The sequence below is a fragment of the Nipponia nippon genome, unplaced genomic scaffold, assembly GCF_047370975.1.
Source record: "Nipponia nippon isolate SJK-2023a ecotype South Korea unplaced genomic scaffold, ASM4737097v1 scaffold_23, whole genome shotgun sequence".
In the NCBI taxonomy this organism is placed as follows: domain Eukaryota; kingdom Metazoa; phylum Chordata; class Aves; order Pelecaniformes; family Threskiornithidae; genus Nipponia; species Nipponia nippon.
The window spans coordinates 5,614,799-5,640,932 of record NW_028262340.1 but is presented as its reverse complement, the minus strand read 5'-3'; the positions used below and the strand labels follow the sequence as shown (position 1 = coordinate 5,640,932).

General features: G+C 41.9%; 1 protein-coding gene across 1 annotated transcript in view; it reads right to left on the bottom strand.

The window, feature by feature from the left end:
• CSMD2 (CUB and Sushi multiple domains 2) overlaps nt 1–26,134 on the bottom strand; it is a 345,266-nt gene that overhangs the window by 240,586 nt on the left and 78,546 nt on the right. Inside the window, exon 4 of the mRNA XM_087760834.1 lies at nt 18,621–18,733. Coding sequence (XP_087616960.1) covers nt 18,621–18,733 — 113 coding nt within the window. The remainder of the gene's footprint in view (nt 1–18,620; nt 18,734–26,134) is intronic.

Below are 26,134 nucleotides of genomic sequence, written 5' to 3'. Positions count from 1 at the left end.
AAAACACAGGCTCATTCCAAACGCCCAGTCTCAGATATTTCTGAGCTCTAGCCAAGATGTACGAAGAATGAGCACTGAAGTGATTAATCTGCAGGAGGTGAAAATTCATGGAATTTAATGACACAGCACTGAAAAGAAAGCTCCAGCAGCGAGTGCTCCGGCTGAGAAAAAAAAGGTAGCGGTCTAAAAAGGAAGAGGGGTCAGCAGAAAGCTGAACCACGAGATATTCCCACATTGAAAAGATAAATGGACAGACATTCTGCAACGGAACATGCGGTCATGTAAAAACCCATCACCTTAGCTTACAGAGTGGGGAACCAAGTACAAACAGAAAGAAAAGCAGGAGTTAAAAAAAAAAAATATTCCTGCAAGTTTTCTTCCTCCATAAGGCCAAGGAAAAACAACCATGAAATCGATGTGTTCTTCATCAAACAAGTAGGAGATACCATTCTGACATATGCATCTCAAACGGGGCAGAGAGGAAAGTTATGAATCCTGGAAGGGGAGAAGGATACTAGTTGTATTTCAGATGTTACATGGTACATAAAAGCAAGCACTTGAAAGACTGATCTTAAAAACCATCAGACAGAAATAACAAGGAAAAAAATGCTCAGAAACTAGCCGCCACTTGCAGCAATAAGCTCTAATGGATTAGTTGGAACCCACGTTTTTATGCTTTTTATACCCACCCTCTTTCTTTTCTTCAGCTTTTGTGCTCAGCTGAAAATATCCAGCCATCCCATCCCTACTGTTTATGGAAGTAACGACAGAACTGCCAAATTCCCCACCCTCCATTCTCAATTGCTTATTATCAAGAATGGAGGCCACAATATTGAAGAAGCAATGTGTATTTATATCTCTTTGGCAGAAAGATCTGTTTTGAATGAATGAGCTCATATTTTTTCCCAGTCTGAAGTATACTAATGGCATGCGATTTGTCATCTGGATTCAGTATTTCTCAATACAGAAATACCTGGAATATGAAAATCTGACCCAGAGAAGAAACAAACATCTGGATTTACACCAATGCTATAAAACACTTCTCATAGCTAAAATTATACATTCCTTTACTAATCTTAGTACAGTTGTGCACGAAGCAGTTTTGGCCTTGAAATTAGTTGAAAGACTAGGAAGAAATAGCTAGAACCTCCAGGGGGGTGGGAACCAGCACTGAAAAAGAGCAGAAAAGATGTTCATCAGTGCACCTCCTCGGTGCATGCTTAGCAGTTGACTCCCCATCGAACCATGCCAAAGACCAGTTAGATGATACTTCTCCACTGCAAAAGCTGAACAGCTCTGTAGCCGAGACACAGCTCCTGGCTAGAAAAAACTAAAAGTCAAATCAGAAAAACTGTATTCAAAGTGTATGAAAACCGTATGAGTTAATCCTGTGAGTGAAAGTTATTTTAAAAGACCTGGTCTGTCAATCAGCTGTGGCCGAGGTGGAGGGAAGACTCCAGTGAGAGAGGCAGGGAGAGATAAGACCAACTGTTCAGTTATATCCTTACAGATGAGATCTCTCACTGTGAAATTTCCAAGATAAAGCATAGCATAGCACTTCCCCAGGGGCAGAAGGCAGTCGCCGTGACTTTATCAAGTAACTAGTTATAATTTTCATGCAAATAACAAGAATAATCAAATGACTATCACGGCTGTGTCAGCCTGAAGAAAATAACATCTATGAGATGATCAAAGCAAGCAGATGACCTCATAGAAAGCACGTTCAAGATGTTATCTGTCCTTTTGCAACTTGTTTGCTTTGGTGTGAGCCAAAAATAAAAAATTACCTCTCAGACTGCTTATAACTGCACGGGTGAGACTGCCGCAGACCGTGCACACCAACAACCTTCCATGAGCGTACACTGTATTTACTGGTCACTATTCAAGGGGTCACGTGCATGTGTTATCCACCTTTTGTTTATTTTTACTCAGTCTTTGCTGGTACAGAGATACAGGCAAAACGCATTTGCTATCCCTCAAGGCAAAGCACCAGACAAGTCTGCCTGTTAAGGAATGGATGAAGCTGTTGAACAAATGAGAAAGATCAAATAACCTGAAAGAGCTTTTCACTGGTTTTTGGTGGGGCCTTAATTTGGGGGGGGTTGTTTGGTTTTGTTTGGGATTTTTGTTTTTGTTTTTAAAAAGCAGAGGTGGTTTCTTATATTGCCTGGTTGTTGAGCCTCAGGGTAGCATCGCATGAGCTGAGCTTTCAGACATCGGCAGGTCTATTTTACTACTTTTAGCTACAAAAGCTCCATCTTTCTAAACTGGTCATGGCTGCAGTGGTTTTGTTGCATGCGTTGTTGTTTTTCATGCAAAACTCACAGGACATGAGTTATCTTTTACACCACTTAATCCCTATTAAATTTAGTTGAAATACTGGGTTAAAAAAATATTAGTCCACACACAGAGGGCATAAATTGCATTCCTCACATCCTTCAGAAGCCAATCTAAAAACAACATGATGAATTTTATGACAGGGATACTCAGACACAGCTAATAAAAACCTACACTTAAGGAAATAAATGCGATAAGTAACACATTTTGCTTTCAGTCGATTGCATAAATTAAAGGTCACACACTTAACTCTTACAAACTAAATTATTTCTCTTATAATGAAGTTTATACAGCATGTTACAGCACTGGGCTCGGCCTGCAATGATGCAAATCAGGAACTTCAACTGAAATCATCCATTTTGACCAGCTACAGCTGGCATAATTTTTTTTTCCGGGCAGCAAACATAGTAGTTTTCTAAAAGCATCGTCTTTACCAAGAGCTAACCGGATAGCCAGAAATTTGACGTGAAAAGGTTCAGGATGCAGAGAGGTGTGCCTCTAAGTTTACCCTGGGCAGTTCTCAGAAGTTGTATCTGCTTTCGCACTATCCGTGCGAGGACATTGGGTGCTAACATCATTTAAGCTCTCCCCACAAAGTCTGGACAAAACATGCCCAATACTTTATATTACAACCTGATCTAATTCTCTTTTAAGATAAGTTCAGTTTCATTCCTTTCAAGTGGGCATTGATCATATCAGACCAACATATCTAATAATTAAGCACCATTAAGTAATTAAAGTTTTTGCAGTAAAAATGCAGACTTACTAGACAATCGTTAGGGATTAAATACTCCCAGCACAAAAGAGAACGTGTAAAAGCCAATTTTCAGGAACAAATTGGAACCTGTTGCAGTTTTCCGTACAAAATTGAGGGGGGCAGACTGTTTACATCAAATTTTACTATTTTCTATGAGTTTTTCACTTCTCCACCAGAAGTATTTCTCACTGACCAGAGTCATCTAGCAAATGAAATAGGTTGAATAATTTTCCCTAAATATTTTAATCTGTAGTATGTTTAGTTTATCTTTTCGATCTTATTTTGAATTGTTGGATTACCTGTTATTTTATACCAGGCTTTACTATCATCTAGAGACAGAATGCACTTTCCAAGGCTTAGCACAGCACAGCTACAAAGAAACACGGGTCAGATCTATTAATACTTCTACAAGGTGAAAGAAAGCCAGGTTATATTTATTTTGCTATACATTTCAAGGATTACTGATTGAGAGGCCCTGTTGTTATGAATAATAATAATAATACCACTGAGCCTTTCTGTGCTTGAATAATCATTGTATTTCCTCTTTAATAACACGATAGGGTTTATATGGAAGACTCAAGAGCATAAAGCCATAGTGACCTTCCCCACCTGAGAAGAAGCTGCTGAGAAATGACAGCTGATAAAAAACCAAAAAACAAAAACCAGAGCAACTGAGATAATGCTCCAGCCATTTCATCTCCAGCCACATCAGCCCATAATAATCAGAATGATAACAACAAACTCAGACTGATGACACTCCCTCTTCCCCCTTCTTTAAACAGCATTTCACCTCGCCATTTCTAATACTTGGGGAAAGAACCAATTCGCACTTTCTGCACCGGTTACACGCTCCGAGACTCCCTGAGCACAGCTCCAAACACCCTGAATGCTGAATCCTCTCTGATCTGGATGGCAAAGCAGATATCCATGTAAAAGTACATTTTCATCTAGATATTGACAGCCTTACAGGCACTGTTTCCTGCCACCTCCCTAAAATTGTTGTTAATAGTCTCCTCACACAGCAGCAGCTCATGCTCTGAATGAAGCATCGCTGCTTTTGCTCAGCCTCAGATTATCTGTATGTGGCATTTTCCAGACGCATGAGCTGCTAACACATTCAAGTAAATGCCTTTTCCCCTACTCATTTTTTAGATATGGTAATAAATAGCAAGAATTATAAAGGCAGTTGGTACGGAAGACACGAAGAAAATATTAAATCAGGAGAAAAATCTTCTTACACATGCACATACATACATGCACCCTTTCTACTAATATATAGGAAGCCAAACCATTCTCAGCGCAGCTTGTATCTGCATGAACAGCTTTTGTACAGTGTGATACAACACACTTTGGTTTGAGTCAAGGAACAGAAAAATTAGTATAACAAAAGCAAAAAGCTCCATCCATGAACCACTACAGCTGTTGGAGAGCCCTAGCAGGGACTGAGAACAGCATGTCAAGGCAAAAACCAAAATAATTGCCCGGCATCCTTCAATACACGTAGTTTTGCCAGGGATAGCTGTGTCAGTGTGTTTGACTGATATGGGGACTCACTAACAAAACTCAATCTAAGTAAATACCACAGAACAAGGCAGCGCAGTACGGCAAAGGACTTTTTACCACACTGATCCCTTACCATGCACTGTGGACACAACTATGACTTTATTTTCCTTTAACCTATATTCAGTTTGCCAGATTGAATCCAAGGTGCCTCAACTGAAGTAACCAATGTGTTCAAGTGAAGAGCAGCCGCATACAGCTGTAAGCAGTCCCATGCTCTTAAGTTTTGAAATTACGGATTTCAGTTGAACACAGCCTGCATGAAGGGATATGTTTTGGTGGAAGAGGAGGAGGAGGGGCTTTTTTTTTTTTTAACATCTTAAAACAGCTCACAGCTAATCATACTACTTTCTTCATCAAAATATTATTCAAGGTGAGAATGCATGGTAATCAGAGACACACAGATCACCACACAGCATGTGCATTCACTTCTGGAAGTGAAGATAAAGTTAATTAAATACTCATTTAATTTGAATTAAGACGGATGCACTCTACTTGAGCCGATCAAAACCCTAAACCAAAAGGTAGACTGCACAGAGCAGTAGCCTTTTGTTATTTACGCTTTCCTGAAGATACATTAATTGCGTAGTCTAATACATACGTACAGGCCTTTTTCATATCATCTGCTTTAGCTCTCAACTTCCCTGCTTTCCAAAGAGTAACACAGGCCACTGAACAATAGGGGAAGCCTGTCCTGTTCCTCAGCAGACAGGACGACTGCTTAAAGAGCTCTTCAGATGCACAAGACACCCCTGTATGATACCACATAGTTCACAAGTTCTATGCACGCGGGAGCGATGAAAAGACCAAAGAAACATGATGCAGCAAAGGGGATAAGAGGTTGAGGCAGAGAAGTACAAGGCCAGGAATCACCCCCATTCCTACTCAGTGCCAGGGCAAGAGTGGAACTGATGGAGACCTGAACACTGGTCTCCTTGTGTTACATCAATCCCTCACCCAAAACACGATGCTTTCTGCTTAACATAGCCCAGCCCTATGGACATCCTGAAAGAGGGAACACTTCTGTTCTCCTCCACCACGAAATCCCTCCTGCTGGCCTGTGTCCCGGCCACCTGAAGAGGGGCTGGGGTCCTTCTACGTTTCTTTTTCTTGCAAGAAACCACCAGGAGTCACCAGCAATTCAAAGCTTAAGCTACGGATAGAGCAGGGCTCTTCCAGTAGGGTGGGCCCCAGCAAACTGCTTGGAAGTTATTTACTTATTTATAGTCAGGTTCTACTTGGACAGATGACATTTTAATCTCAAAACTGGAAAGAAATACCACTGGGTAAAGAAAAGGGGAAGGAATTACCATCCAGGCTAGGTGGATTTGAACGGATTGAGAGGAGATGTCTCACCGGAGCTTAGATCCAATCAGCACATGTCAGAGGATTTTGTGGGATAGGTTTTCTGTTACCCAGTCAAGCAGGCTTCCTTTCAGCGCCTCTGCAAACTGCTTTCTATTTTCCAGCCATCACTGCTATGAACGATAAGTCCAGTTCACAGCAAGCCACTAAAAGCAATGCTGGTTAGCCAAACGACTTCCTTTCTTTCTGCAGGAATTGCTTTGCCTACATAACCAAAAGTCAACTAGCCTCCTACTAATGGAGAAACTGGAGCTTAAAGCTAATTCTTCCTATCTAAATTGCTGCATACAGACAGCTTCAGTCTGTATTTTCAGCAATCCACACAAACAACTTCCTCTAAAGTATCTGATCTCTGTATCAGATGGAAGATATATTTATGTGCCTAAACCTCTGGTCACATCAGAAGGCCGAAATAATAAAACCTGCAGTAATAAAGAGCTCCCTCCCCTGCCAAGGTGCAGAGTTCTGTACAACATCCTAAAAGCAAATTAAAACATAATAAAAACAAACATAACTTCTTGCAACACAGATAAAGTACAGTAAGGAGCCCCGACATCAAGAATACAGAAACCGGCTCAGATGGTGACTGTGGACCCTTGGAAATGTCATTCCACAGAGGGAACACAGGATGGACCAACACCTATGCTCAGAGATCGGGATTCAGGTTGGATCACTTACCACAACACTTTCCAAGCCGGGAAATGAAAGCCCAGGATTCAGATTTTCAAAGAATTTCAATGGCAGTCGATTTGGAAAACAAACTTACCAAAAACCTCCTTAATGCTGGCTATAATTAGAAGACATACCAGCCAATTCTAACTACAAAAAGAAACTCCACAGCTTTTGAGAAGATCTGTCTTAATTCTCACAACCTTGATCCATTGACGAGATATAACTGGGAAACCAACATATGGAGATAAAGTAAAACAAGAAATAGCAGCTGCATTAGCAGCAACAAGGATTTCTCAGAGATCCGAGGTGCTATCTTCAGCATCTCACCTTCCTTTTTATAGCTACCATGGTTGTACCTGCTCGAGCACACTGTGCATGTGTAAGGATCAAATGGTAATGAAGGACGGACAAGCCTTTTAACCAAATTGGCTTGGCAGTAAGTCTGAAATTTTCGCACAGCTCATTAGTGGTGACTTTTTATGGAAATGTATGCTGAAACAAAACCAAACGCATCTAACAACTACATGTTCTGCAAATAGATTCCTTGATTGAAAAGAAATGGCTCTCTATTATATGCGGTAAAAAAAGGAGCAAGAAGGAAGGAAAATGAAGGTTTTAAGAAAGAACCACCACAGTGAGAGTCCTTCATAAAGTACCCTCCCACTGCTGTGCTGAGACTTGCAGGTATTATTTCCAACACCTTTCACTTGTCCAGTCACGTACAGCAACCCACAGGTCAGGCAAGTACATCTCAAGCACAAATAGCCCTCTGTTTCCAAATGCTGCAAAAGCCGAAGCAATATCAAAGTCTCACAAATTCTTTAGTGTTTGCTGCACTACTTCTATACACTCATCTCTCAAACGGGCTGATCAACAGAGCAGCTGTACTGTGAGGGGAGTAGCAGTGGGACCTCCTTGACAGCAAAGTGTACCCGTCTTGTCGCTGAGCAAGTGTCACTTGATGTTTGTTTAAATGCTTAGTACTGGATCCTATTTGCAAAGCATTAGCATTCCTGTTCTCCTGCGTCTGCATTGATTGATCTCATTTGCATATGCAAATCAAATGTCAGTATGAGACACTTAATATTCCCTCGACTTCATTTAGTGCCGCAGCAACACGGGTCAATATCTAACTCCATCCTCCAGTATGTGGGGAGAGGAGGGTTCTAGCTGAGTCAGCAAATGCTAATAAGCTTTGCTGCTTTCAAGTCTTAAAATCAATTAGTAGTATATTAAGGCAGACTTGCTGGGAGCTCATTTAAGTAATAAAAATCTTTTGTATAGCTAAAAAGAAAAAGAATAGGAAGGTTGACTCTTCCTTCCCCAAGGAGTTGTTTTAATCTGAAGTCATAATGGAAAGCAATGCATCTGCCACAACGTTTACTGGAACAGGGAGCCGCTCTGCCATTTTTGCTGGTTTCAGAGGGAAAGCAGTAAGGGTGTCAAAAAACCCCCAGTCTTTAGTACAAGTTTTTCCCCTCCCCTTGTTTGAACAACATTAACACACGCAGACAGCAAGGGCAGCATATCCACCGCCACCAACCCTCTCTGCCCTTGTATTCATGACATTAATCCTACGACACTGCAATGGCACCTGACTTGCATTGACAGGCACAGAGCAGCGACTCCAGGCTGTCCCAGCACAGAACATCCCACCAAGTAGCACAGGCTAACACCACAAGCTGCTGGGAACAAGCACTGCCATGAGAAGCTGCATGATCACAGTTTAGGCAAACAAATGGTCCAACAAAACCCCAGCCTGCGGCCTCCCCAGCCTCATCCACCTACAGCAGATCCACTGAACCTCCCCACTCAAACCCACGATGCTTGGGGTTAGCTTCCCCACCCTGACGGGTGCTCAGCACCAGCAGCGCTCTGGAATTAAGTGACTGCACCAAGAAGATCCAGTGAAATCACAGCAAACCCAATTTACTGGGGCTGGCCCAGTACCACTCTCCATGCACCACTGGCAATCACAGGCTCACCCCCATCTGGCAGCAGATGAAGCACAGAAAAACTGATTGAAGCGGAGCTTTTAAGGTATTTTCCCTCACTCAGATGCAGCTTCTGGAAGTCACCAGGGCCCAGAGCTTGCTGCTTTGTTAAGCCAACACTACAAATGGCACCAGCCACACAAGTACTTGACCTTGAGCACTCATGAGAGGCTCTCATTCAAAGCCAAACTGCACCTCAGCTGGCAACAGAGCTAATTTCAGCCTTATGCACCGGAAGGTATTTGCGCCCGAACACTCCCCCCACCTAAGGAAAAGAAGTGTCTGTTCATAGACAAGTACAAGTATCCCTAGCCACGCTCCCCAGGGAAACACAGCGGCCAGCACAGCTATTTACATTTATTTCTTCATCCTCTAATCGTGATTTTTGTTTTATGAGTGCCTGACTACCTGATATAGCACAAAGCTCATAAACACTGCGGTGGGCAAACACGTAGCTTATTTGCTTTATTTTACTTCAGTTAATTTATTGGACATCATCTGCAAGTATCAGACTGAGCAGCTCTTACACTGGTTCCTGCCAAGGCTGTGAAAAATAATTTGAGTCACCTCTATCACGCCAATTGGCCATTCATTTCCCTTTCAAGGCTGAAATGCCACCGATGACTGGAATATGCTTCTGACCATGAGAACAGTTTCCTCCATGGAAAAAAGGAGTAAACAGATACGGATACCTGGAAATAAATAGCAAAATAGGGTTTACAAGCCAACTTTAGATTTCCCAGGGGGCTTTTTGCCCTTTGAAAGTTGTTTATAAAACAACTGCTCTTGTCTAAACTACTATCAAATCCTGAAGTAGTCTTTTTTTTTTTTTTAACATCACAGCTAAGACATCGAAGGTATGCATTCACTGTCAAGCCAACACCAGTTCTTCCAGTGCTAGCACAGGCCAGTAGCAAAGGGGAGCAAGAAGCACTGGCAGGAACTCAGGCTAACTTGGGATATAAAGCCCCGTTGACCGACTTTGACCAACCTGATACTTTACTATTTCTCTCATCACGTTTGCATCCATCACTCCAAACACGTGACTGAACAGAACAGTTGACTGTGCAAAATCACTTGTTTCCAATATGCATATGGTACATTAAATGAAACAGTAGTTGCACATTGTGAACAGCTGATGACAAACAGGGACACAGCTACAGAGATGAGATATTGTGGAAAAATTCCAAAGAGCAGCCATAAAAAAAAAATCTGAAACCATATGATAGGCAAGCCAATTGCCAATCGAATTTTTTACATTAGGTAGAAAACACTTAATTGGAGATAGAATCAATCCAATGCTATGCTTTAAATTTAATTATAAAACTACTTCTCTTCGAGACACTACACTGTGTAAAACAATCCTGTCACTCAATATTATTGACAATGCTGCATTGCCTTACTGCTTGCTTGGTATCTTGGTTTATCACGTAGTCCAAATACTAATACTTTGCAAACAAGAAGCAAATTAAAATGCAACGTGCTGACTGAATAGCTGCATGGTTTGGCACAGCTTTGACAGCGCTCTACACGCATTCATAAGCGCAGTGTTATGAACCCTAAAATGAGAGCGGTGAACACAGCGGTGCACAGCGCTCTCCGGCTCCTCACCTCCCCACCACTCTCCGCAGCAAAATCACGCCAGATGTTCCTGCACAGAGGAGCAGGAGGCCAAGCTGCTGCAGGGCTGGGTTATCCTTTAGCTGTTCATCGTTAGGCAGTGTCACTGCATCACTGCCTCCCTCTCCAGCAAGACTCGAGCTTTTTCTGCTTCCCTCCAGGTTTATTGCTACCTTACAGGCAGCAGTGACAACAAAACGGACAGCACCTCGTTTTTGCTCCTATCCTTTCTTGCAGGCATGATGTTCATTATGATCAATCGTGCTTTTTTAATCCTCATGTATTAAAATGGATTGGGACATTTCAGATATAGGAATATCAACATTCAAACACGATCTGTGGAGTTCTTGCTTTGTTTCTAGAGCAATCAGTTCTTTTACAGCCATTCGGAAACAGCAATGTGACTCAAAACAAATCAACTCATCCACAAATGTGCTAAAATATAATATTAACAACAAGATACAGTGACAATAAGTATTATTAAGAGGTGCATGAGGCCAGCACAGTCGATTTAGGATCTCAGCTGCTGATCTCTTTGGCTGGTTTGAGTGCTCTAAGCAAGTTACTGCAGCAAAATAAAGTAATATAACAATTTTTGGTATGTAGAAATTAGATGAAAACTCCTGGGTCATCTGCTGCTGTCCTCTGCTATTTCATTGCTCCTCCATATGGTGGGCCTACATACAAAATATGGGCAATTTCTCCTTACAGCACTCCATCTAATTAGCAACAATCAGGATTTAAACTCTTCAGGAAGGTTTTTAGGTTCTGCAGTTCCACAATACAAACAGATGGGAATTTTTCTAAAATGTAAATTAATTACAATTTTCAAACAAATTAACTATAAAAAGAACAATATGTAATGAGCACAGAAATCTTCACGTTAATATTTTTATCATCAATTCAAAACAACTAATTCCAGCAGCATGGTTTCAGACGGGTAACGGTATTTTGCACCCACATCACAGGGCACACTGGAGTTGGGGCTGCAGCTCCCGGATAGCAGCGTAACACGTAGCCAGGTTTCCCTGTTTGCGAAGAGACAGCTGAAAGATGCTGAAAGAACAAACCAACTCTGCATCTCTGCTGCAATCATCTGCTGTGAATTAGTTTAACATCTCAAAGTTACTGCGTTAAAGCCTCTTAGAGGTGAAGGGGCATTTTGAACCCACTGTTTCAGTGTTGGCACATTCAGAGAAACACCATTTTACGGCTTCCCATGCTGTTCTTCTCCATAGTGTTATCTCTACAAACTGTGAGGGCTACAAACTTTTTTTTTTTTTTAATTAAAACTTTAATTCCTGAGCACAGCTCTTTAATAATGAAAAGTAATAGGGTGGATCCAGCCTGGCACTCTGGACATTTATACACTTAGGAACACTTTCACCAGTTACAACCAGCGCTGAAGTAGAACGTCAAACAGTACAGTAATACTGCTCCAGCTCAGAAAAAGCAGAGCACTCTGTTCACCTGAACTTCAGAAGAAATTTTAAAACAATAAAATACTGTCTAAACGGGAAGACAACATCAGTATGCTAGACTCATTTTGTATTTAGCATCTTATTAACACTCAAATTTGGTACACGTCCTTTAATATTCACAGGCACCAAGCCACTCGGATTGTGTGCCTGAAGCTAAAGAAAGCACCTGGAGAAGCAAACCAGAACTGATGGTAATCGCATTCCTCATCCCAGTATGAATTTTCTTTACTCTTTTTAAAGGAAACCTGCAATGCCATCAGATTCACTACTAAGTCAGCACTATCTGCCGACTCACCAAACCTACTCCCACAGGATTTCCCGGGGAGGTCTCCCTTCCAAGCACCGACTTCAGCATGACCCTAACTCAGCTTGTGAGACACAGGGGAGGAGGCAGAGATCAGCCTGAGGGAGAGAAAGCTATATCTTTCCCAGGTCACAACTGATACTAAAATTAGGAGGCATAGTAAACAAAAAGAACAAAAAGCCACTAAGGCAAGGTATATTAGGCACAGCAGATAAGGACGAAATGACAAAAACTGCAGGAGCAGTTGACTGAATGGGAAGTAAAGAACTATGTCTATTAAAACAGAAAAGTCCTACAAAGGTATTGCACAGTCCTTGAAAGCTTTATGCCACAGACTCAACATGCCCAATACTGAGCAGACCAAAGTAAAAGTAGCTGTTAATGAGTCAATACACTCTGGCATCCAGATCCATGCATTCAGCTGTAAGGCCATTTTGGTTTTGAACACACTAAACCATCTCTTCAAGAGATTCAATCATCAGACAAATAAAGCAACCTCAGACTTCCAGCACAAAGGAGCAGCAGAGCAAGGCTCAGAGCCTTCATCCTTCCCACTGCCACCAGAACAAGGGTTAATCTGTACTTTGCTGCAACTCAGGATTCATTCATTTGTCTTGGTTTCAAAAAGGAGAAAAGCATCAAACCAGTAAATTTACCAAGAACCTTGTATGCTTCAAATTATGTTTTAGGTACTGAGAGAACTGGGATCCAGCTGAATGTTTAAATGAACCTAATTTGGTGTTCGCTCAGAAGGCAAATTGGCAGAAAAAGTACATTCGGTTATAGCTTTAAAAATTTTAGCCTATTCAGTACTTGCCTGGCAGTTCCGAAGTTTATTTACACAGATGGCGAATACGCTTTGCGCAGCCACTGGACAAGCATGAGTCACCACGTAGCCCCCGACCAGCCCACGGGGACGGCCCGGCCCAGCATCATCTCCGGTAGGCTGCTCCCGGCTGCTCCACCACCCTCCCGCTTAAGCATCCCTTGAAGCCTCAGAGCCTCTCTAGTCCCAGCACAGCTCCGACCCCAGTGCCAGCTGCAAGCAGGCAGGACCGAAATCTAAGCTGTTACTGAAGAACTTTCTTGCAGCCCAGTGAATCCGATCCAAACCACCACAGCCCACATTTAACTCATAGCACAAGCAAATTAGAGCCAAATTCTCAGAAACTCTTCCCGGAGTTTTATATTAAAGACTCATTTTCAATAGTCAAAGAATTTGTGCGTCCAAATTCCTCCACTCTGGTCTTTGAAAAATGGGATCGCTATTTCCCGATTTATCAGAGAACTTCCAAAAAAAAAAATGCATATTCCCCAAGGCCCTGGGGAATTCTTTTTTTTTTGTTTTTTCCCCCCCAAGGACAGTGTTGGTCTTTACCATAATCAGAAGCTGATTTGAACAGTTATCTGTTTTTAGAAAAACCTTGAATACTCTGTTTCCAAAGACAGAGAGAAACCAAACTGATCCATTTGTCTTCCATTAACAGGGCCACTGTTACTTTAAAGAAGTCAAATGACAGACAGGAGAACAGAGAAATGAAGCAGTTTCACAACTTGTGCACAGTGGCAATACATCCACAGAGCAGCACAAAGCCAGCACCTCGTTCAGGTTTAGCAAAAGGAATGGTCAAAGAGGGACAGGAACCAGTTTCTAATTGTATTTTCTAAATATGTATGCACAACTCCACAAACAATCCTCTAAAGAATGAGATATTTGTGCTTAAGAGGAGGGTATTTATTATGAAGGAAAACAGCACCATTTACTTGGGGCTGTTTCCCTCTGTATTTAAACACTTCTAATTTCTTAAAATAAGCAGTGTTCTTCTAGGCATAATTGTTTCTTTTCAATCAGACACTTAGTGTTTGCAGCTATCAAATTTGTTGCAGCTGTAATCAAACACCATGTCTTGGGAAGGAAAATCTTCACCTACTGTTAAATCTTGCTGCATTACACAGCACTGCTTCCGCAGCAGAGTCCAGAGTCCAAAATGCCCTGGTTCTCCCACAATTTTCTAACTGAACTTTGCGGGCGGGGGTGGGGGGGGGGGTATTAACATTAAAACTCTAAGGGTTACATAGATGATGATTCCTACAAAAATGTATTCAACATTATCACATCCCTCTTCCTTTATAGAGCACTTCCACTGTTAGAACACAAACACCATGAATGAAAATAAAATCCCATTTGAGAGAGAGCGAGAAACTGAGGCACAGTGCAAAACTGACCTGAGAACATCAATATAGCAGGACAGGGACAAAGTTAAAGTGAGAATCCAATTCCTTCCTGTTCCTACTAGGAATCCACTGGAAAGTTGTTACATACCATGTCAGAGCAGAAAGAAGTTTTATGCAAGATACTCAGGCCCTGACTGCTTGCTTAGTGTTTGATAAACACTGAGAGCCTCAGAAAGAAGGACCTGTACAGCCTTGAAAAGCATAGTTTCATTAAGCTCACAAGCCTCAGTGGTTTATAGCACTGCTCTCTAGTCATGTATGATAAAGAGCAGATTCGGGTATCTTTCCTTAAATCCCTCTCTATTTTTCATACCCTCAAGACTAACAAGGCAGCCAAGAGGTAATGGTTTACAAATAATAATGTAATTTTATTTTATATCTACATTAGTAAACTAAAAAACCACTACCTGCTATTCATCATGAACTGCTATTAGCAATATTGAGCAAACGATGTGGAATTTATCTAAATTTTCCTCTTATTGTAAAAGACTTGCCCAATTTATTTTAAATGTCAGCTTACTATGTATTCATCAGGTGTGTGGCAGCAGCGATTGTAATTAATTTCACATTGTAGTCTAGGCATGTGCCTTAATATTAGCTTCACACATCCTTCAGGGAAGCAATAAGTGGAAGCATTGGTCATTTTTGGTCATTAAATCTTCAGGAATATTTTTCACAAGATGAGACTGTCAAGATTCACATCCTCGTAAAAGTCTAACTTAGATTATTTATAGCACTCTACTCCAAAATTCTCCTGCAGTTGAAATGAAATGCAAGACTCCACAACAGCTGGTTAGGATTTTTCAGAAGAATCATTTAGTTACAAAAAAAAAAAAGGGGAGAAAAAAAATCCCACGGTCTGAGGGTGAACAAGGCTAACTGTGAAATCATGATGAATTCAAGGGACAGTTTAACAGGAAAAAAACCCAAATTTAAGGATGCTAAAAGCATGAAAGCACTCCATTTAAATATTTTCTAAATCATATGTTCTGAAATGGAGCTTCATAAGAACTGCTTATATTTAGTAAAAGAATCTCTTAAGTAAAAAAAATTACCTTCAGATCAAAGTATTATATTTAAATGGAAATGAAATTTTCTCTCTTCTTTCAATTCAGCAAGAAAAAGCTGACAATTTTTCATTCCCACTCATCCTGCAATGGTTGCCCCCGTTTCTTTTTCCAGATCATCCACTTAAAGACTCTTATTTGCATCAAACCAGTCTCGTCTCCTCTCAAACTGCGATATTGCCGTGGGGTTCCCCACATTCACAACGCCATACAGTAGCTCCTGAATCCCATTCGTACATTCATGAACACACACTCATAGCAGCACGCATGCCAAGCCGCCATGCTGACCTTGTTTCGCAGCCTGGAAGCTGGGAACCCAGACTAGGTGACCAACGAGATCATGTAGAACATCTGTGCCACAACCGGGAACAGAAGGCAGCTCTCTGAAGCTGTGACCTGGTGCCTTAAAGCCAGAGATGCTGCACCCCCAGCAGCGTTATCCTCAGTGACAACGGTGTCCGCTCCTTGAGAGGTGGCTGGGCTGGGGAAGGAGGCCATCAGCCCTCCTGTTTGCTGCCTTCCCCAGCAGAAGAATGAATACCAAATCCCTACTGTTTACTGAGCTCTGAAACAATATTTGGCATCTAGAGAAAAATCACAACAAACAGTAAGAGATCGGAGAACATGAAGAATCAGACAAAAGCAGATAGAAACAAGCTGGCAACACACACACCCCAAACTAAATGAAGAAAGATGAGGTAGTCAGAAATGAGGAAAAGAGGATTAAGGAAGATCTAGCAGCAAGGCACAATAACATATAATGAAGTCAGAAAACTGTGAGCTCAAGAAGGAAGCGCCAAAGCACAGCACCCTCGGAGCTGGCTATTCCTCAAATTCCACTGCCACCTCTGGCACCTGCCTGACCTGGGGCTTGAAAAAAAGATCTGCAGACTTTCAGAAACACACTCTGCCTATCTGTTCTTAAAGCATTTCTAAGCATTCTCATAGTGGAAACGTTTTTTAATAGATTCTGGCACCACTGCATACAAGCCCTCCTTTTTTAGCCAGTGAAATGTACAGCTAAACTGTGTGTCCTGAAACAACGAGAAATGACAAAACACATATACAGGTATGAGCAGGAGATGTCTGTGCTGGTTTCAAGAAATTGCTCGTAAGAGATCTTATCATGCAGGCATCATACTGACTAGATAAGCTAGGAAGATGCTAACTTAGATAAAGCCAACCTCAATTTATGCATTTCCCAGAGGGTCAGGGTAGAGCAGACATCAGTGCAAGCACAATGTTTTTGTGTCACTTTGATGCCTCCAACTAGACACTTTCTTCCTGTCCTCCTTTAAAAAAGTTCCTGAGATCTTTTGTTCCAGTTTTAAAATTCTGTTTCTTTTGGTGCATTTCCCAATGATTGCTTAAAGGGAGGAGGAGAATAATGAACATGCTTTGATAGCAGATCATAAAGGAGCCATTTACTGCAAGGACTCTGATGCATTGTTCTGTCTTTAAACATGAATTATCGAATCACAAGCTATTCACCGAGTCGTAGATTACCAATGAACTGAAACAGCATTACAGCAGCAGCATGTCCCTTTGATCAAAAACACACTTATCTCCTCCTTTAGTCTTAGTTAACAACAATCCAAATAGCAAGTAGCTTGTTTTGAGGCAGGCAAGCCTGCCCCTCTCCCTCTCAAAATGAAGCTTTCATTTGCACCAATGCTCTCCCTCAGTGGCTCAGGTTAAGTTTTAAGTACCTTTCTTCCCCCCGCCCCCCCCCCCCCCCCCCGGAGACGCGCTCAGTCACCTGCTTTAAAGCCTCTTAATCACCGCTCAAGTAAACTTCAGATAATTTAAAGTATATGTGACTAAAGGGCAGCCCTGGAACAAGCCTTTGTACAAGAGTACCTGCTGCATCAAGGTAATAAAAAACCCATTAAAAAGTGTACAAGTAACTGTAACTAAGTGCCAAAAAATGAACTCTAAATGTCAAGAAAGTACAAAATCTACGTGTTCTCTATCCCGCAATTTGGGAGCAGCGTACTGTCATGTCTACTAGACACGACGATTGGCCTCTGTTCTAGCAGAGATTCTGCCAACAGGCAACGGGATCTGCCCTTCCTCACCCCGCTGCTGCGCTCGCCTGTCCTGACGGCTGCCACACGCCACCGGCATCCCCAGTAGGCACTTACCCTGCGAATAAACAGAGCGCGGTCTCCGGCTGAGATGAACTTCAGCACCGTTGCCCAGCCGTACTGAACACCTGCTAACGCACCGATCGCTTCAAGACTAATAAAAACATCTTAGTGCCACTGCCGCCTCAAGGCAGAGCAAAGGTTTTAATCAGAAATTAGAGGGTGTTTAAACAGAATTCTCCTGAACCTGAACAATTGTCAAGTGCAGAAAATGTTGAGAGAGTACATCATCATCTAAATGAAGGCATCTGCTTGGTTTAATGTATTGGGTAATTGTCCGGTAGGACTCATTACCAAAAATTATCATTAAGGCTGAGAAATTCTAAGGACTCCAAAGAAAAACATTTACGGGGATAGAACAACATTCTAGGTTCAGTAATCAACATAAACGTGTCTCAAATTTTAACACGGTTAATTTGTCATTTACCCAGCAGTACCACCTCATATTACAATCATGACCCACCTTCTACTAAAAACAGTTCTTTCATATATCTGATGACTTCCACTGTCCAAGATTTTCTGAAGCTACTAAGCCTTCACATACAATCCTTTACCTCCCCAGCCAACAAACACTGCACAGTGTTTATGACAAGAGACACGGGAGGTGAATTTAAACATTCGGGGAAGAAGGTGCAGGGAAAAGAAAAATAAGCAAAGACGACAAAGGAAAAATGCACGAACATCCAAGCATCCTATGCACTGCTCTGCAGTCCCCACTGTCTCAGCTGTAAATCCCAGTGGCTATACAGAACACTACGATTGCTGTAACCCTGCAGATTCCACTGTCAAACCCCACATTACCCTTCCTTCTTAGTCATTCCAGCTTCGCTGTTAGAGTAAGCTTTTAAAGATATTTTGAGCACAGATGCTGAGAGGAAAAAATACATTACACTTGGAAGGAATCAGCAATTTCAATTCTGAAAAAATGGATCAAATTACACAAGAACCAGGCACTCCTGTCTTGGATTAAGTGTCTGCATACGTATATATCCTCGTATAAACTCTGCACCTTAGTTTCACATCCTACCATAAGCCAAACGCGGATACAATTCAAGACAATTACTGAACTGGGCAGACTTACCTTCATAGTTTGCCTGGAAGCCTTGAGCACTGACCGCGTAATCACTCACAAGCCACAAGGACAGGACAACCCCTGTACTCACAATAGGAGCAGGCAGCTGGAAACCCGTTAACCTGGAAGAAATCAAGAGGAAGGTTACACTCACCATTTCTGCCTTTGACCCAATAGCAAATCGAAGAGTGGGGCAGCGGCCACTTTGGCCAATATACCACAGCCCAAAGTGGGGAGCTTCAGAGCTCAAGAAAACAGACTGGTACAGCTTGAATTCAATAGCTGTTCAACAAATGCTGGGCAAACTCATCCTGGGCTTTTAACACCTTCCGGCTTACTAGAATAACTAACGTATTTCTTCACTGACTATATTTTAAACCAGTCTATCTGCTTCACACCTTGTTCACTAATGTCTGCTCTGCAGTACCCCGCTAACCCCAGCTCTGTGATCCCGGAGCAGTCACTGAGCCCTTCAGAATAAACTTTCCCCATCCACAAAATGGGAGCAATATTTAAGGTTGCTGAGTGAGCCCAACACATTATTCAATAATGCTTACAACTTGTTTTGAGAACCTTGGAATAAAAACGTTAGAGAAGGGTCTGAAGCATTATACAAACTACATTAAATTGAACGCAACCTAAAATAGCAGAAGGGAACAGGCAAGAAAATGGTTTTACCAATTGAAGCCCATCAGGGTGGCTATCTTCAGAGTATTTGTTCTGTAGTTTTACAGTAGATAAGTTTTGAAGTTTCTAGGAATCCTCCCTAACCCCCACCCAACTGCACCAGCAAGAACAATCCCAAGGATGGCACTTTTCATCCTACATCCTAATATCTGGTATGCACCACAGTGAAGACTGTGATGGTTAACACCTCTTTACTCACTGAGGAAATCAAAGCCCACAGACACAAAATCATTTGCACAAGATGATCTAGAAGATGTACTGTAGGAACTGCCTAGAATACAGACACGTGCCCACAAGTCAGAGTAGAAAGAACTATATATAAAGGTGACTGCATACACCAAAGACAGCACTGCAGAAACCCATAGCCCAGGTGCCTCGCTCTCCCCTGGCTTTCCTCACAGACTTAGGGCTAAATGACAACTGTTAATTTTATAATAAAAGTCCGTTTGGCAATGATTTTAGGCTGGCATTATTAGATCCCAAACACTAAATCCCTGATACTGTATTGACATAGCCCAGGAACAGCTCACGTACATTCCTCAAACAATTACAGTTTTATAAATTACAAGCCTTCCCCTTACACTTGGTTAAGGTGATTTACAGAACAGATTTACATAAGGAACATTTGTTTTAAAGTAATCTCATATTAGATTCTTGCCTGCCATTATCAAGGACAGAAATTCAGATGCAATCCCCATTGCCTGATAACTGTCCTAAAACCAGACTTTTACAAAACCGCAGAAGCAGCAGGAACTGAAGGAACTCACTGCCACACGGTATCATTCGAGATCAAGACTATTCAAGCTGGTTCACAAGGACACAAGTAGCACGAGATAAACAGGCTACAGTAAGAAAGAAAGTTTATAGCCTCTTACACACACACTCAGAGGTTTATCTCACATCTTTTTATACAGCAGCTAGTCTTTCCTATGGAGAGGGCAAAAGATCACTTGTGATAGAAAGCACTGACCCCTTAAGAAATACCTGTAAGTATAGATTCGATTCAGAGTATTTCCTCTCCTCATACATCACATGGAATGAAAAAAGCACACATAGAACAAAATCAGATGCTCAATTTTGGGGGTCACCATCCCCTCTGACCACGGGGTCAGGTACTAGTACAGTGCAATTTCCAGCCCAAGCAATTTCTCCTTGAAGTTACCACCAGCCCTCGGCAACTTCCAGAGACAGCAAGTGAACTTCCCTACTGCTCTTACACTGGCCCTAATTTAGTAAACCTAAATATTGTTTCAAACAGATTGAACTATGACTAATGAAAGCTGACATGCTCCGCCTGAGAACCTTATTAAAGCAAAATTTCCAGTTATTGGCAAAGTTCATGCAATTGCCAGCCAAGGATGGCAGTCAAGTTTTAATGTCAGCAAGAAGCACTTACCCACTCTCAGCATAAAATCCATTGTCTGTACAAGCTGGAAGAACAATTGCTCCTGTTTACTAAAAGGTTCCCAGGATTTTTAAGGATTCAAGATAGTTTAACCGTGCACAAAACTGAGAAGGAATGCCATAGTTTTTATTAATTTATTTTGCAGTTTCATTAAAATGACTTATTGAAACCTTCATGCACTCAAAAAGATCCAGGAAATGCATGGACCGGTTTTAATAAAACCATACAATGGACAGCAGAACCTGTCAATTTTTCTTCCTCTAATCACCACACAGTGTTTTATAATTATCTAGGAATTAGTTAGGGGTAGTCTATGTTTTTTACATCCAAATTAGATCTGCTCTCTGAACTAAGCTTTTTGCATCATGGATTCTCTTCACAGTCTATGTACTAGGAAGACCCCACTTTGCAGATATTGCTTTTAATTCAGGGCAACATTTACGTGTCTGCTTACCTGTAGGCAAGTGCACGTGTCCCATAGGAGTCAATGGGAATTAAGCGCTACCTGAAAAACAACGCTGCCCTTAAGCGTGTATTCGTATTTTCTAGTTACAGGGCCTTAAGAGAAAAGGATGGCCTGTGCATAAGGGCATGAAATTGTAACTGAGGGTTTCTTCTCAATCTTTCTACAGATTCCGCATTGACTGAAGACACAATTTTCATGGGAATCTCTGGGGTTCCTGAACCTCTAAAAATTAATAAACCCAGCCATCTCTCCAGGCCCTTAACTTCAGATGTTCATTTGTGTCTGTCTAGTGTCCCTGGAGCAAGCAGAAGAAAGTGTGCCTGACAGCACAAAAGGTGACCAAACAGTCTTCCCCTCCAGATCAAACAGTCTTTCTGCCCACAAAAGATGAAAAGTGCCCCCATTAGTGCTAAAACTGAACTTATTCAGAAGGAAGCAGGAAGTACTGCATCAATAAAAAAGAGATATTATATAGCAACTCCTACCCTCTATGCCACTAATTTCCGTATCTCCTCCCGCAGTGAAAACCTGCACTAGAAATGAGATGAACTTCCTCCCGTTCCTCACTGGAAGCAGCTGCAGTCAAAATAAAAGTTATTCCTCCTCCTAAGCCTTGAACCAATGCACACAATTAAAATTCTCCCTTCTGATGTCGTCTTCTCCAAGCAAGAGCACGTGCCACATCCTCTTGAAGGGACAATGATTTAACAAGGCCGGTGCAGAAATCACTGCCGTAAAGCCTCAGCATTCCTGTTCCAAAGACCCAGAAACAGCCAAGCTTGGCAGGACGCCCTGCCTTGGTTTGACCTGGCTGGTAAACTGTCCTCATGGCTTCCTCCCTAAATCTGCATCCCAGGCAAATTTAAAGCATGGGAATCAACATGATGGCAGACAGAACATGAAATCATTCCCCAATGGCCTCCTGCATGAAACAGTAATTCTGACATCACTGTTATTTAGTGTAGCAATAAAAAAAAAAATATAAACACTAATGAGAAAGAAAAGCAGCAAACTCTGTTCCTTGTTTTTATTAAGGGCCATAACAAGAAGGTGAGGGCAATAATAACAGCACAAATAATCATCTTCCATTTCTTCTGTACCTCTGGCCAAATGGATTATTGAGTGATTATCCCCTGAAGTTGTTTGGAGCCAACACTGATTGTGTGAGATTTTCAATATGTTTTTCATCGGCTTAATTCTGCTCCTACTGTGAGGAACCAAACTAAACCAGTGCCAGAAATACCACTTCATAAGCTTGCCCTTGCTTCACAGTACGGCAAAAATCAATACACCAAAACAAATTAACACAAAAATCCTCCACTATTTGCATCCTTCTTCATTCTTTGTCTTGCGTTTGCCACAGACATTGCAAATATTTCTGGTGCATAACTCCCCATGCAGCACAACAGCAAAATCTGCTTCACAGAACAGCTTTGCTAGAACCGATGTCAGCAAGAATTAGCTGCTGTTGTAACCATCACCTCTTCACAGGTCCCCCGTAGCACCACGAGCACCAGCACCCCTCAGCATGCCAGCAGCTGCCAAGGCTCAAGGCCTGGACCATACGCTGGGGTCTGGGCGTGCTGTTCTCCGCTCCCCACGGAGCCCAACCACCTTGCCTCTGAGATACATCACCATCTTTCCTAATGCCACGCAGTCTCTCCCCAGTGGGAAATTGTCCCATCCACCTATGAACGGAGTTGAGCACCAGGCAAAGACCCACTGACTGCTCTGCTCAGCAGGTTCAGCTCACAACTGAACGCTTCTTTTGCCCTAGAAAAAGAACAGTCAGCCAGGACAGTCCACATCTCAGTCCCTTTGCAAATGGCTCTCACCTCCATCTGTTGCATATTATACTGTTCCACTGTATCAAGTACAACTGTATCATATACTGTGACGCAGGCTCCCATTTTGGAGTGCAGGTGCCATAATTAAAACAGAGCACATTATTTTTCTGGTAGGATGCCCACCATCAGCTCAGGCTGCAATCAAAATAGTTATTGCAGCTGGCAATCCAACAGCCTTTAAAGCATAAATGCTAGAGAAGTGTCTCAGAACATCTAATGAAAACGCGCTGGATTGCATCATTTAACCCAGCATTAAATTACACTACACCATACTTCAGTGATTTTTTTCCTGCATGTAATTTAAAGGCACCTATTAAAGAAAATTTCCCATCAAATGAACCACTCTCTTCACTATATACAGTTTAAATGACATGGTTCTGTAAGTGCTAGTCTGACACCCCTGCACCGTCCCAGGACAATACTCAGGCAAAGTCAGGTGTAAGGCACTGTGTGGAGAAAGCAGCTGAGCGAGAGCTGCCCCTTGGAAAACAGCCTGGGATGAGCCAGCGAGTCCTCTTTCACACTGCGTGCCCAGCTAACAAGACAGCAGTCAACCCCAAGTCATTGGAAAGGTGCATTTGAAAGGAGAATGGACTAATCCATTATGAACTGGGGTCAACAGAAAGAGCCCGATAACTACCAATTGACTTTGAATCAAGTTTTATATGCCTTATTCAGCTAGACGGCTGGCTCATGTGCACGTAGCAATGAGGAAACTCACTAGCTGCAAGGAGAGGCTAAATATATGTCCCGTCTTTCCTCTGAAAAACGGGTATCAGTGATATTAACATTTGCAACTTTCACAGTCTTGATGAAAAGGATGTGTAAGCATTGTACTCCAGCTGCTGCAGGGAGAATACCTTCAGAAATACATATGTAGGTATGTTTAAAAATTAAAGTCTTAGGGGAAACTAGAAACGCAGCCACGTGCAAAGTCAGTGGTCACTCACAGATGTCCTCCTCAAGGCTGCTTCATGGAATGTATGTCAAGAATAAAGCAATCCATCCCATCTCAGATCTCATTACAGGTAGCAGATTTTTTTCTTTAAAGACACAGTTGCTGGTGGGTGTAGGGTAAAGTAGTCTATGGGGGGAAAAAAACATCTTGTCATTCCTATTAATATCTTAGTTTCAGAAATCATTTTTCATCCTGAAGGAGTTTAATGTCTCTTCCAAATCATGGGCCAAACCCCAAGAGAATCACCGTGCATTTCAAATACTACTTTACAAAGCTGGCAAAAAAGCGACGCATAGATGCCCTAGGCACAAGGACTTCAATACGTGCAGTAAAACTGAAGCTGACGGGTCTTTGTTTCGCAGATACCATTGTCTGCAAGATTCAGTGCTAGCCCTGTCTCCAGGAGGGCTTTCCATGCCACCGCTCTGCTGTCCAGCCAGTCCCCTGCTCCGCTGTCCTTATGGCTCCTGCAGCCGCCTCCTCCCCGTCACCGGGTACCTCTCTGCCTGGCTTGTCCCCTGCAGCCGCACCACAGGCTGCGGCCACCTCAGCCTCTTGCACACAGCTGATCCCTTCTATTTTCAGCCTGAACTGTGCAGAGCTTCCCCCCATTATCAGTACGTGTGGATGAAAGACGCACCCAAGGAGACTGCTGACTCTGCTAGCATTTCCTCAGGCTTGTCAGGGTCAGAGTTTTTTCCCCAGTGGTTGTTAGTTTTTCTCCCTTCCTCTCTGTATTACTTTATTAAAGAAACAAGCAATTACAATGAGATATTAGCTTGATTTTTTTAACCATATTGACAGAATAACTAGTACCATAAATGTTCTCATTAATCATCAATAAAACAAGCAGAGCATAATCTGAGAACACTTCCAGCTCATGCATGCTCACACTTAAAAGCCAGTTCTGTCTGCAAGGCAGAACTCACTAGTATTACTTAGTTGTCCTTTAATTTTGATCCCTGTAAGGCTGAAATGATGCTCTGGACCAACAAAAAAAAAAATCTCAGCCAGCTTAAAAGGATACTATAATGACATAAGAAAAACAGTATCAGTTCATACTTACATTTATTCAGCTTGTTGAAATGCTTTATGCTCAAACCCAAGCTGCTTTTGAGTCAAGCTACAAACAGACCCTGAACAAGTCTCTTCAGAGACACGTTGCAAGCAGCAGTAACTCCTTGTATATTCTCTGTTCATATTTCACCAAGCAACTCCAAGCTACTTTACTGCCAACCAACGCCACATGTCTCATTTTATTCCATACTACTGTCCAACCATCCCCCCTGCCCAGCTGGTTGATAATTAAGTTGATTCTAAAGTAATATAATTCATTGGCTCTGACATACATTGCTATATATTTTTCTTATCAAGACAGTAACAGCCATTAGGCAAAAAGAAGCTTTCTCTGTCCTTTAAACTCACTCGATGACATATACTACACCTACTTTTTTTTCCAGAAAGTTAATCTAGCACTTTGCAAACAGTTCTCAATCTAACATCATACAATTGAAACCCCATGTGCCGGCATGACTTAGGATTCAACTGCATTTTCTTCCCTTCGCCAAGTATAATTCATCAAGCCACAAGAGTCCTTTGCTTACCTCCAACACTGACAAAGGCTTCATTAACTAACACGGTCTCCAGGGACAGTCACAGGGCTCAAATTCCAGCCTGGATGCATTTCTTCGCTCATTTAAAAAGGGGTTTGGGTCAATACCCACTAGAAAAGTGTTATTTATAGAGTTTAAAGCCAGCACAGCCATCTCAAATATACGAGGCCTTCATGGCTCAAGCTGGGAACAGGTACTAAACATCATATTTCAATAAATTTAATTTTCCATACAATGCAATAGAGTAGGAAGACCAGGGACTTAGATTTATTTTATTTTTATCATGTCCTTTCCATGCTTATTTTACCTGTACTTTCTCAGGTAACAGTGAGATGCAAGCAGATCTCTGACCAACTTCGGCACCCATATTCTCCATCTTATTATTACAAACCAAGAAAGAAAAACAAATTCGCAGAAAAGTTCACCAAATTTTAGTAACCTCTTGGCAAATCTGAGCTGACAATCCGAATAAATAAAGACAAGTTTGGATATAAACCAACCAAGGCTCAGCAGTGTCAGGTCAAAACTTAGCAGTTTTAGGCTATTT